The sequence below is a fragment of the Rhinopithecus roxellana genome, chromosome 11, assembly GCF_007565055.1.
Source record: "Rhinopithecus roxellana isolate Shanxi Qingling chromosome 11, ASM756505v1, whole genome shotgun sequence".
Classification (NCBI taxonomy): Eukaryota; Metazoa; Chordata; class Mammalia; order Primates; family Cercopithecidae; genus Rhinopithecus; species Rhinopithecus roxellana.
Window position 1 is genome coordinate 73,615,915 of NC_044559.1, and position 12,387 is coordinate 73,628,301.

Genomic DNA, 12,387 nt, shown 5'->3' on the forward strand with positions numbered 1-12,387 from the left:
CAAGCTATTCTCCTGCCTCAGCCTCCCAAGTAGCTGGGACTAGGCGCATGCCACTGTATCCGGCTAATTTTTTGTATTTTTAGTAGTGACAGGGTTTTACCATGTTGGCCAGGCTGATCTCGAACTCCTGACCTCAGGTGATCTGCCCACCTTGGCCTCCCAAAGTGCCAGGATTACAGGCATGAGCCACCGCCCCCAGTTGGAGAAAGAAATTTTACAGAGCATCTAGTCTAGCTCCCTTATTGTACAGATGGAGAAACCGAGGCCTTAAAGAAGGAACATGTCTGGTGGCTTGCCCTGCTATAGAACATTTAAGTGTTCTATTAGTAGGAGCCTTCTATAAAGACTGGTTTATGTCTTAACTGGTACCTGTGCATTGTTTATGTATCTTTTGTCTTTCAATCAGAGTCCAAGTTTGTCTCAAAACTTTTTTTACAGTTTGTTTGAATTAAACCCAAAGAAGTTCTGTGCATCACAATTGGTTCATGTTTCTTAGGTTTATTTAAATCTTTAAAGAGACTATAGATTTAGATATTCCTCCCTTTCCCCCTCTTTTAGTTGCTGAGGAAACTCGAGTCATTTGTCCTATGGTTATGCACAGTCTAGATTTTGCTGATTGCATAACCATGTGATATTTAACATGTTCCTCTATCCCCTCTATTTCCTGTGAATGAGTAGTTGTTTGATCATTCAAATTGGGGATGAGGGAGCAAAATACTTCAGTAGGTGAATAGAACATTCATGAATATCTGGTGTGTATTATAGATGTTAACAGCTATTAATTGCCATCGCCTAGATCCATTGTTTCATTAGCATAGTACAATTGTAACATTTTATTAGCTCAACTCTAAAAGGCTCTCCCTCATCATCTATCTGGATATCCCAAGGTATAATTTGTATAGGAAAGGCAGGATAAATACTTAATTCTTCTTTCCCTTTATTTACCAATTTTCAAAATAATAAATTGGTCCCCCAAATCCTCCAAAGGCAACAAATAAAGCGTTTGGATTTTTAAGGCTTATTATGAGATCATAGGTTCAAACACACTTGATAATGTTTCAGTTCATTGTGATGATGGTGTTAGTGATTTGCTCAGATTGTCCCATCTTTAGTCAGTAGGCATCTCCTGAAATTGGCTCTAGTGACTTTTTGGCAGGGCCCTAATTACCTTTGATAGCTTCCTTCCTTTCTAGTATGACAAGATGTTCCAAGCTCATCTTGAACATTTCTTGCCTCAGGCCGAAAATCAGCCTTTTACTTTAGGAATCCTAACTCCTTTTGGTGAAAAAGTTTCTGGTTTTAATCAAATATGTCTTCCTCAGATTCTCTTCACATTCCATGTCCCTTATTTCAAAATACCTTAAGTGTTATATAGGTTGTTATGAGCAAGTGCAACAAATTTGAATTGTATTGTCTTTAAATTCACCCAAGAATCTAAACCGGTATACATGTAACAGATCTCTTTTCCCTGGATAAGGAATGTTGGTTATGCATTTAGAACAGATTGCTTTGGCTGTAGGGGTTGAGTTTGCCTGTCAAGGAATGCTAGTGAAAGAAAGAATTGGGAAAAAAAATAAAAAAGAAAGAAAAGGATTGAGAGAATATAAGGGTAAATAAATTTGTACCTGATAGCAGCTGTTTCTGACAAAATTCTAAGCAGTAAGAGAGAAATGTCTCAAAAGAGGAAACAATTGTGTTTGCCTTTAACGAGGTTAAGTTCAGATCCACTTGTTGCTGTAAACCTTTTGTGAGTAATCCAGCCTTACACATACACCCCAACATTTCTTTCCTATCCTAAGGTTGACAGAGTCTGGCCTCTCGATGGTAGATTGGCATTTAATAAAGGAGATGAAGCCACCTACAAGCCAAGAGGAATGGGAAGCAGAATTCCAAAGATACCAGCAATTTCCAGAATTTAAAATGTAAGTATGAGAGAACATTAGGTAAACATCCCAGTAGGCCCATTTGATCTTTTGCACTTAAACCCTTCAGAATGGTTAGATTATTTCATGATCTTTGGTTCAGTTATGTTTAGTCAGCTTCTCTTCTAAGCCTCCAAATCCAAAGTTATCCTGAGGTCGTTGATGCGGAAGAGAGCAGACCTACCAAGTTGCAGGACTGAGAAAAAAGTTTTTGCGTTCCATAAGAAAATAAAAATCAGAAGGATGTTTCCTCCTTCTTTTTTGACTTTCCGTTCCACTCAGCTTGAATCATGACATGACACTGACAGAATTCAAGTTCATCTGGTACATGGAGTACTCACACCGAATGTGGGGTCGCCTTGTAGGCCTTGCGTACATCCTGCCTGCTGCCTACTTTTGGAGAAAGGGCTGGCTCAGCCGTGGCATGAAAGGACGTGTTCTTGCCCTCTGTGGCCTCGTCTGCTTCCAGGTAAGATTTATTCGAGGTTGAGAAACCAAACATGCTCCCAGGAACTTCCTAATTGGCATTTTTATTTTTATTTTTTTTTGCGACAGAGTCTCGCTCTGTCGCCCAGGCTGAAGTGCAGCTCTGCCTCCCGGGTTCACGCCATTCTCCTGCCTCAGCCTCCCGGTAGCTGGGACTACAGGCACCCGCCACTACACCTCGCTAATTTTTTGTATTTTCAGTAGAGACGGGGTTTCACCATGTTAGCCAGGATGGTCTCGATTTCCTGACCTCATGATCTGCCTGCCTTGGCCTCCCAAAGTGCTGAGATTACAGGTGTGAGCCACCGCGCATGCCCCTAGTTGGCATTATTTTTAAGGAAATAATCTGAGTCGCTTTAATAGAGTAGGTAAGAGCATGCGTTTTAGTGTCACAGGCCTAGCTTCAAGCCCCAGCTCTGACACTTAGTAAGGTAAATTACCTAGCCTCTGAAAGCTATGATTTCTTTACCTGTAAATGGGGATAATAACAGTGCCACCATGTACAGTTGTGTAAATATTTTTTTTTTTTCAGACACAGTCTCGCTCTGTCGCCCAGGCTGGAATGCAGTGGCCGGATCTCAGCTCACTGCAAGTTCCGCCTCCTGGATTTACACCATTCTCCTGCCTCAGCCTCCTGAGTAGCTGGGACTACAGGCTCCCGCCACCCCACCTGGCTAGTTTTTTGTATTTTTTTTTTTTAGTAGAGACGGGGTTTCACCGTGTTAGCCAGGATGGTCTTGAACTCCTGACCTCGTGATCCGCCCATCTTGGCCTCCAAAGTGCTGGGATTACAGGCTTGAGCCACTGCGCTCGGCCCAGTTGTGTAAATATTAAATGAGATAATCCATATTTAAAGTACTTAGCTTTGTGCCTGGAATCAGTAAGCACTCAGTAGTATATTTTCATGTGCTGCAAGTAGTTTGTTTCCCATCATGGGTGCCTCCCTAGGTTCTTGTCTCTTCCCTTTTTCTAACTTGTCTGCTGTAAGAAAGTGGGATCCCTGTGCTAGAATGCTACAGAAGCATACAGGAAAATTCCAAAAGAGAGAAACACTTTGTGGGATGAAAGATTATAGAATACCCATGTAGCTGAGAGAGATTCAGATATAAATGGCAATTAAAATCATGTAAGTTGAGCGCCTCTTAAGGAAAGATTCCCACAATTAGCAGGTTAGTACTGCTAGGATGATGAAAAAAAAAAAAAAGTTGGGTGAAACTGAGCCAGGAATTAAGAGAGAAGACACAGGAGTATTTGGGTCAAGGTATAGAGATCCTAAAGGAGATTATCAGAGCATCAAAGAAACATCATCAAAATTTAATCAGGAGGAAGCTAATTGGTTAATTTAACTCAGAAATGGTAAGAAAGTGAGCCAATTAGAAGGGATTAAGGCCGGGCGCAGTGGCTTACATCTGTAATCCCAACATTTTGGGAAGCTGAGATGGCTAGATCACTTGAGGTCAGGAGTTTCAGACCAGCCTGGCCAACATATTGAAACCCTGTCTCTACCTAAAATACCAAAATTAGCTGGGCATGTTGGTGTGGGCCTGTAGTCCCAGCTACTTGGGAGGCTGAGGCAGGAGAATTGCTTGAACCCGGGAGGCGGAGGTTGCACCACTGCACTCCAGCCTGGGCAACAGAGCAAGACTCTGTCTCAAAAAAAAAAAAAAAAAGGGATTAAGGAGGGAGATGAGAGAGAAGAAATAGAGGCAGCAGAAACAGGTAATCGTTAAATGTTAATCAAAGTCTAATAGTAACAAGAGAAAGGCAGGTAGAACAAAATGAAAGTTAACATTTTAGAATTACAAAAACAAGCCAACGCTGAAAACAGACTATTTGGGAGGCAGAAATTGAAGATGTCAGATGAGGTATGGGAGAAGAAAGTGGGCCAGTGAATCACACTGTGTATGTCTTCATCTTTCAATGTCTCATGCAGATGAAATCAAGGTAATTAGAATATCCAGGGTAATCTTGAAAGGGGAGAGAAATGCCCAAAAAGATTTCCAGAAGAGTATATATTTAGAAGTGGCAGAATCCACCTCTTTGACCTGATTCTACTGAGCTGGGCAAGTGGGGGTGAAAGGGCTGTCTTATCTCATATGATTGGAACTGACACTTGTTTGGTTAATTGAAAAAGCCAGTTAAAGCAGAGAATCATAGAATATGATACATACCATAAACTTTTAAACTTAAATCTGTACGTTCATTACCAGCTTTTAAAAAATCAAGGCCTTTTCTTTGACTATGCGTCCCCAGATTGGCTTTCAACTGCAGGTTTCTTATATCCCCGTAAACTGTGCTTTTGCTTAAAGAGGAGTGGGAACTTAGATATTTGCAAAGCAATCTGCATGCAAAACCTTATTGATTTTTATGATTTTCCCCTGAAACTTTTATAATTGTCTTATTCCAACCTAACTTGATAGTAGATGTTTTTAAGCATTTACCTTAAAGTTTCTCCAGAACATTCAATCTAGTTTTATGAGATATATCCATGGACTTTTTTTTTTTTCTTAAAGCTCATCAGCTATTGTTAGTGTTAGTGTATTTTATGCATGGCCCAAGACAATTCTTTTTCCAGTGTGGCCCAGGGAAGCCAAAAGATTGGACACTTCAGATCTAAATAGTAGTTAAGTATTAATGGTGATATGTGAAGAATTGTGGGTAAGTCATGAATCCTGGGACACTGCATATTGGGGAGGGTATGGAAAGAGGAGGGGTGGGTTAGAGAGTACTCCTGATAGCTCACTTCTTCCATAAAGTTGAACAGATTAGATTAGGCCGGGCATGGTGGCTCACGCCTGTAATCCCAGCACTTTGGGAGGCCCAGGCGGGCGGATCACGAGGTCAAGAGATCGACACCATCTGGCCAACATGGTGAAACCCCATCTCTACTAAAAATACAAAAATTAGCCGGGCGTGGTGACAGGCGCCTGTAATCCCAGCTACTCAGGAGGCTGAGGCAGGAGAATCCCTTGAACCCGGGAGGCGGAGGTTGCAGTGAGCCGAGATCACACCACTGCACTCCAGCCTGGTGACAGAGCGAGACTCTCTCAAAAAAAAAAAAAAAGTTGAACAGATCATTTAACCTTGTTTTGTTTGCTCCATCCCTTGGGGGTTCTAGGGTCTCTTGGGATGGTATATGGTGAAAAGCGGACTAGAAGAAAAATCAGACTCCCATGACATCCCTCGGGTCAGTCAGTACCGCCTCGCTGCCCACCTGGGATCAGCCCTGGTTCTTTATTGTGCCAGCTTATGGACCTCGCTCTCACTGCTGCTCCCTCTGCACAAGGTAAGAGTTGTGTGCAAATATGTCTTCAAGACCCTGCTTTCAATTCTTTTGGATATATATATCTAGAAGTAGAATTGCTGGATCATATAGGAGCTGAATATTTTGTCAACATTTTCTATTGGGAAAGGTGAAACCAATTGAAAAATAGATTGGGAGGGAGTACCAACAACAAGAAATATCCCAGTCGCTTTACGTCTGACTCCCACAGGGGATGGTGGATGGCAAAGTGAGGAAGATCAGAACAGAGGTGTTTCTGAACTTCTGGTGTGGACAAGAGCCATGTTGTATTGTTTGTTAAATGGGGACCTGCCAGTTAAGTCTAATAATATAGTAAACCTTAGTGATTTTGTCTGAAGTATTTTTCTGTCTGCTGATTAAAGGAAAATACTAGCTTTTCATTTCATGCTTTGATTTCAAAGCAAAGTATGACATATTTTTGAGACCTTCATTAATAATAGAGGTCTCAAGACACCATACCCTTATAGGACATTTTTTTTGCCTAGAAATTTTTTTTAAATGAGTCTTGGCCAGGGGCAGTGGCTCCCGCCTGTAATCGCAGCACTTTGGGAGGCAGAAGCAGGCATATCACCTGAGGTCAGGAGTTCGAGACTAGTCTGACCAACATGGAGAAACCCATCTCTACTAAAAATACAAAATTAGCCAGGTGTGGTGGCGCATGCCTGTAATTCCAGCTACTTGAGAGGCTGAGGTAGGAGAATTGCTTGAATCCGGAAGGTAGAGGTTGCAGTGAGCCAAGATGGCACCATTGCATTCCAGCCTGGGCAACAAGAGCGAAACTCCATCTCAAAAAAAAAAAAAAAAGAATCTTATATTAGGTATTGAAATCATGGGTTGACCTGAGTAAGCTGTTCCTGGAGAAAAGTTTGAGATGACAGCAGGACTCTTGAGTCGAATCATCCGTTAGGTACTTGGAGCCAGTAGCTAGATTCCAGTAAGGACTGGACATGTTGTCTTGGCAGTCATTCCCACAGAGAAGCCAAATTGGGTTGAAATATTGATATAGTAGACAACCACCGAGTAATTCCACATCTGAAAAATAAGGAATTATTTGAAAGTCTCCTGACTTTCAAAGCCAAACTTCTTTTTTTTTATTTGTTTCTTTATTTATTTATTTGAGATGGAGTCTTGCTGTGTTGCCCAGGCTGGAGTGCAGTGGTGTGACCTCGGCTCCTGCAACCTCCACCTCCCGGGTTCAAGCAATTCTCCTGCCTCAGCCTCCTGAGTAACTGGGACTACAGGTGCACACCACCATGCCTGGCTAATTTTTTTGTATTTTTAGTAGAGACGGGGTTTTGCCATGTTGACTGGGCTGCTCTTGAACTCCTGACCTCAGCTGATCCACCCGCCTTAGCTTCCCAAAGTGCTGGGATTACAGGTGTGAGCCACCGTGCCCGTCAAAGCCAAACTTCTAAAATGAATTCATTTTAATTCAAACTTCTAAAATGAATTCATTTTAATGGATTCATTTTGCCTGCATCTATAGCTGTTGCTTCCTGACAATCTATTCCTTCTTTTCAATCCCTGTAATTATCTTCCTCACCCAACCCAATACATACACACTCTCACATTTACCCACACTTACACATAAACCCACACACTCTTGCTGCTGAAATTGTACTCTTAAAGGTTACTGATGACTTTATCAATTAATTGTTTTTCTGTTTGTTTAGATTCACCTAATTACAAAAAGGATTTGAGATGCTAGCCAATGAGCCATATAGTGCTATGCTGTCCAACACAGTAGCTACTAACTACATATGGCTATTTAAATTTTAATTAATTAAGGCTGGGCACGGTGGCTCACGCCTGTAATCCCAGCACTTTGGGAGGCTGAGATGGGTGGATCATTTGAGGTCAGGAGTTCGAGACCAGCCTGGCCAACATGGTGAAACCCCATCTCTACTAAAAGTTAAAAAATTAGCTAGGTAACAGTGGCACGCGCCTGTAATCCCAGTTACTTGGGAGGCTGAGGCAGGCGAATCACTTGAGCCTGGGAGGTGGAAGTTGCAGTGAGCCAAGATTGCACCACTGCACTCCAGTCTGAGTGACAAAGCGAGAAAAAAAAATTTTTAATTAAATAAAATTAACTTTATTTACATAAGCTTTTTGTTTACTTAAACTTTATATTTAAATAAAATTAATTTTTAATTTAATTTTCAGTCATACTAGCCATGTTTCAAGCTCTTCTTAGGTAGATGATAGAACTTTTCCATCATCACAGAAAGTTCTATTGGACAGTGTTGATAATATAATATGTTAGTAATGATACCTCTTTTCATATAGTAGAGTGTAAGCCATTTGAGGGTAGCATTCTGACGTAACTTCTTTGTGTCTTTATAGTAACCTGTTTATAAAGTTCTTATTCATATTTGATGATTCACTGATTAGTATTAGAAGTTGGTGGTAATAAGAATAAAAACATTTTATCAAAAACACTAAATGCAGGAATCTCTAAGCATTTTATGCAATTCCGATTCTGACTATATTTGCTAAGCACTAATATCACACACATGAAAATCCAGTCCTGATCTTAAGCTACATCCTTTCAACCATGATGAAGCATTGCTTCCTGAATAATGTAAATCATTCAGTTTTTGAACAGATACGTAACGAGTACCTATGTGCCAATCACTAGGCTAAGATTGCTGTAGTAACAAAGATGGCAGTTCCTGCCTTCACAAAACTTGTGGGGTAGAAGGGAAAACAGATGGTGATGTGTAATTATAATAAAATACAGTGCATGTTGGAACAGAATATCTGCCAGGAGTACTTAACTTAGTCTAGGGGTCAGAGAAGATCTGATCTTAATTTGTCACTTGGGTTTGGCCTTGGAGATCTTTGCTGCCTCTCATTGTTCCTGAAACCCAGTTTAACTGAATGATGTTTTTTCTTGTTTAGTTGCCTGAAACCCGTCCACTCCTACGGTTGAGACGATTTGCTCATGGAACAGCAGGTCTGGTGTTCCTTACGGCTCTTTCAGGTAGGACTCAGCTCATCAAAGATGACCTGTTTGCATCGCGCTCTAAGCTGGGACCTCTTGCCTAATGCTTTGCCTCATCCTCCTGCATCTTTATATTTCCTTTTCACATCTGTTTCTCTCATTCCCACTATCTTCACCCTCTGTTTCCTGTTCTTTTCTCTCTTCCAAAAATTCTACTTTACTGTCAATTGAACAAAAATATTGAACATCTACCTAGATCCAGATGGCTTAGGTTCAGATCCTGGCTTCACTACCTGTGAACTATATGACCTTTGCAAGCTCTGTAACCTCTCTGGGCCTTAGAGACCTTATGTGTAAAATGAGATTATGACAACAGTACGACTGCTAAATGTGAAATGTGTAGAATAGTTGTTAGCATGTAGCAAAGGCTACATAAGTGTTAGCTGTTACTATTATATAAACATTATTGTTATCATCACATTACATCAAGATGGGTCAGACAAAAGGCTTGCCCTCAGAGATGGTTGCAGGTGGAGAGTTCATTGGCACAGAGAGACCAACACAGGATTTTTTTCATTGTTTTTTTTGAGACCGAGTCTCACTCTGTTGCCCAGGTTGGAGTGCAGTGGCGTGATCTCAGCTCACTGCAACCTCTGCCTCCCGAGTCCAAGCAATTCTCGTGCTTCAGCCTCCCGAGTAGCTGGGATTACAGGTGCACCACACCACGCACAGCTAATTTTTATACTTTCAGTAGAGAGGGGATTTCACCATGTTGACCAGGCTGGCCTCCAACTTCTGACCTCAGATAATCCACCCGCCTTAGTCTCCCAAAGTCCTGGGATTACAAGTGTGAGCTACCACGCCTGGCCTTTTTCGTTCTTTAAACCACACTTCCACCTCTGCTACTCTCATTTGAGAACTGCACTATCCAGTAGAGGAGTCCGTAGCCTCATGTGGATATTGAAACTTAAATTAATTAAGGTTAAATAAAATTTAAAATGTAGTTCTTCAGTCACACTAGCAATATTTCAGATGCTCCATAGGCACATGTGGCTAGGGGCTAGTATATTGGATGGCACAAATGTAGAATACTTCCACTCTCACAGAAAGTTCTATTGACAGCACTGCTCTGGAATAAAAATATACTGATTCAAACCAATGAGCCACTCAACACTTTTATTTTTGGCAAAGAGCATGAATTTTTACTTCATAAGGGACGTTTTAAAAAAATATGGAGTGGGTTGGGCATGGTAGCTCACACCTGTAATTCCAGCACTTTGGGATGCTGAGGCAGGTGGATTGCTTGAGCCGGGGAGTTCAAGACCAGCCTGGGGAACATGGTAAAACCTCATCTCTACAAAAAATACAAAAATTAGCCGTGTGTGGTGTTGTGTGCCGGTAGTCTCAGCTACTCGGGGCTGAAGCGGGAGGATTGCTTGAGCCCAGGAGGTCGAGGCTGCAGTGAGCCGAGATTGCACTGCTACACTCCAGCCTGGGTGACAGAGCAAGACCTTGACTCAAAAAAAGAAAGAAAGGCCGGGCGCGGTGGCTCATGCCTGTAATCCCAGCACTTTGGGAGGCCGAGGCAGCCGGATCACCTGAGGTTGGGAGCTCGAGACCAGCCTGGTCAATGTGGTGAAAACTTGTCTCTACCAAAGGGCGGGCACCTATAGTCCCAGCTACTCAGGAGGCTGAGGCAGGAGAATCGCATGAACCCTGGTGGCAGAGGTTGCAGTGAGCCGAGATCGTGACACTGCACTCCAGCCTGGGGGACAGAGCCAGACTCCGTCTCAAAAAAAAAAAAAGAAAGAGAAAAGGGAGTGTGACCCAAACATTTCTGGATTTTCTTTGATAATAAATAATAGATCAGACATCCATTAATTCATGAATACCCTCTTTATTTGTTTATCTAGGATTTAGTTTATAAGTTTTGGGATTTTTCTCACTTCCATGTTCAGTCAACAAACATTTATTGAGCATTTGGGGAAGACAGATAATGCACAATAGAAACATAATGTGTTAGATGATATTTAGTGCCGTGAAGAAAAATAAATTAGGGTCAGGAGACAGAAAGTGCGCTAGGGGAGTACCATTTTATATAGGATCATCAAGCGAAATCTCTTTGGTAAGGTGACATCTGAGTGGAAGCTGGGGGAGTAAGGGAGTCAGTCATGCAGACATCTGTGGGAGAGCATTTCTAAAATAAATCAGTAGCACTCAGTGGCGGGGTGAAGAGGGCATCAAAATCACTAAGGGAATTTTTCTAAGATAGTAAGCCTCTCTCCTTCCCCCCACGCCTCTACTGCACTTCTCTAGAGGAAGCAGAATCTTAGGGTGGGAGCAGGTAAGGATGCAGAGATTTGGAGTTTCCATGGTGATTGTGATGTGTCTTCCCTGTTGGAGAACCCGTTGTAGATCTTTCTATTGTTCTCTGACTGTTCCCTTAGTTTAACTTAGGGATAACAGACTTTTTCTATGTCAGAACTAGTATTTGGTCTCTTCTTCCTCTCATTTTAATAAATGCCATTTACCTTGGAATACAGGGGCTTTTGTGGCAGGGCTAGATGCTGGGCTTGTTTACAACTCCTTTCCCAAAATGGGAGAATCCTGGATCCCAGAGGACCTCTTTACCTTCTCCCCCATCCTGAGGAATGTTTTTGAGAATCCCACCATGGTGCAGTTTGATCACCGGATTCTGGTAAGTGTAGCTGGTGGTTACCTGCCAGAGAGCACGGGAGCCTATCATGGGCTTTGGGGTGTCAGTGAAGCACTGATGGCAACACTGACAGGGTAGAGCAGGAACTATACTTTCTGCTCTCTTTGGGAGAAATTTTAGGACCATTTCTCTAATCTTATGTCTTTGTCCTCATTACTCACCCCTGTCCCCCTGACCCCCTACCCCAGCCAAATTCTAGTTTTCAGGACATTGCCAGCTTCTTAAAGTTCGAATGTGCCTTTTACCACTTGGCAAGTGATAACCTCCCTCAATCCTGCACATACCTAGAAAGTCATTTCAGCAGAAATGTGGTTGAGTAGAGAAGAGAATGCAGAGACCATAGTTGCTAAGCACATAGCTCTCGGAGCTAAACCAGAAACTCAAGGAGCCAGGAGCTTCACTAGTACTTTTCATTCTGTTTAAGCTAATATGTTTTGAGGTTCTGCTATGGGCCATTTAAAGATTGGCTTGGAGGCCTGTGTGTGATGAATTGGAGCGGGGAAAGATGAGCACTAAGGAGACTGTGAGAAGCATAGTGCTGCCATGCGATGCCAGGGAGAGTGATGGAGATGGGGCCTACATGGTGGGAGTGGGACTTGAGAAGAATGATGCAATTGAGAGAGAATTTAAAGGAATAGAGGCTGGGCACGGTGGCTCACACCTATAATCCTAGCACTTTGGGCGGTTGAGGCGAGAGGATTGCTTGAGCCCAGGAGTTTGAGACTGCAGCGAGCTGTGATCACGTTACTGCACTCTAGCCTGGGAGAGAGTGAGAGCCTGTCTCTTAAACAATTAAATTTAATTTAAAAATAAGAGCAGTGGGCACAGTGGCTCATGCCTGTAATCCCAGCCCTTTGGGAGGCTAAGGCAAGAGGATTGCTTGAGCCCAAGAGTTCAAGACCAGCCTGGGCAACACAGGGAGACCTCATCTCTACAATAAATAAATAAATAAAGGAAGAGAGTTAATAAGATTGGCTGTCAGGAATGAAGGTGAAGAAAGATCAAGTGAAATTCC

General features: G+C 42.3%; 1 protein-coding gene across 4 annotated transcripts in view; it reads left to right on the forward strand.

Moving 5' to 3' along the window:
* LOC104656462 (cytochrome c oxidase assembly protein COX15 homolog) overlaps nt 1-12,387 on the forward strand; it is a 37,440-nt gene that overhangs the window by 3,116 nt on the left and 21,937 nt on the right. For 3 of the 4 annotated variants that reach the window (XM_030941044.1, XM_010356076.2, XM_010356075.1), the window contains exons 3-7: nt 1,800-1,922; nt 2,205-2,391; nt 5,527-5,694; nt 8,614-8,695; nt 11,200-11,354. In XM_030941044.1, coding sequence (XP_030796904.1) covers nt 1,800-1,922; nt 2,205-2,391; nt 5,527-5,694; nt 8,614-8,695; nt 11,200-11,354 — 715 coding nt within the window. The remainder of the gene's footprint in view (nt 1-1,799; nt 1,923-2,204; nt 2,392-5,526; nt 5,695-8,613; nt 8,696-11,199; nt 11,355-12,387) is intronic. The other variant, XM_030941043.1, reaches the window with a different exon arrangement.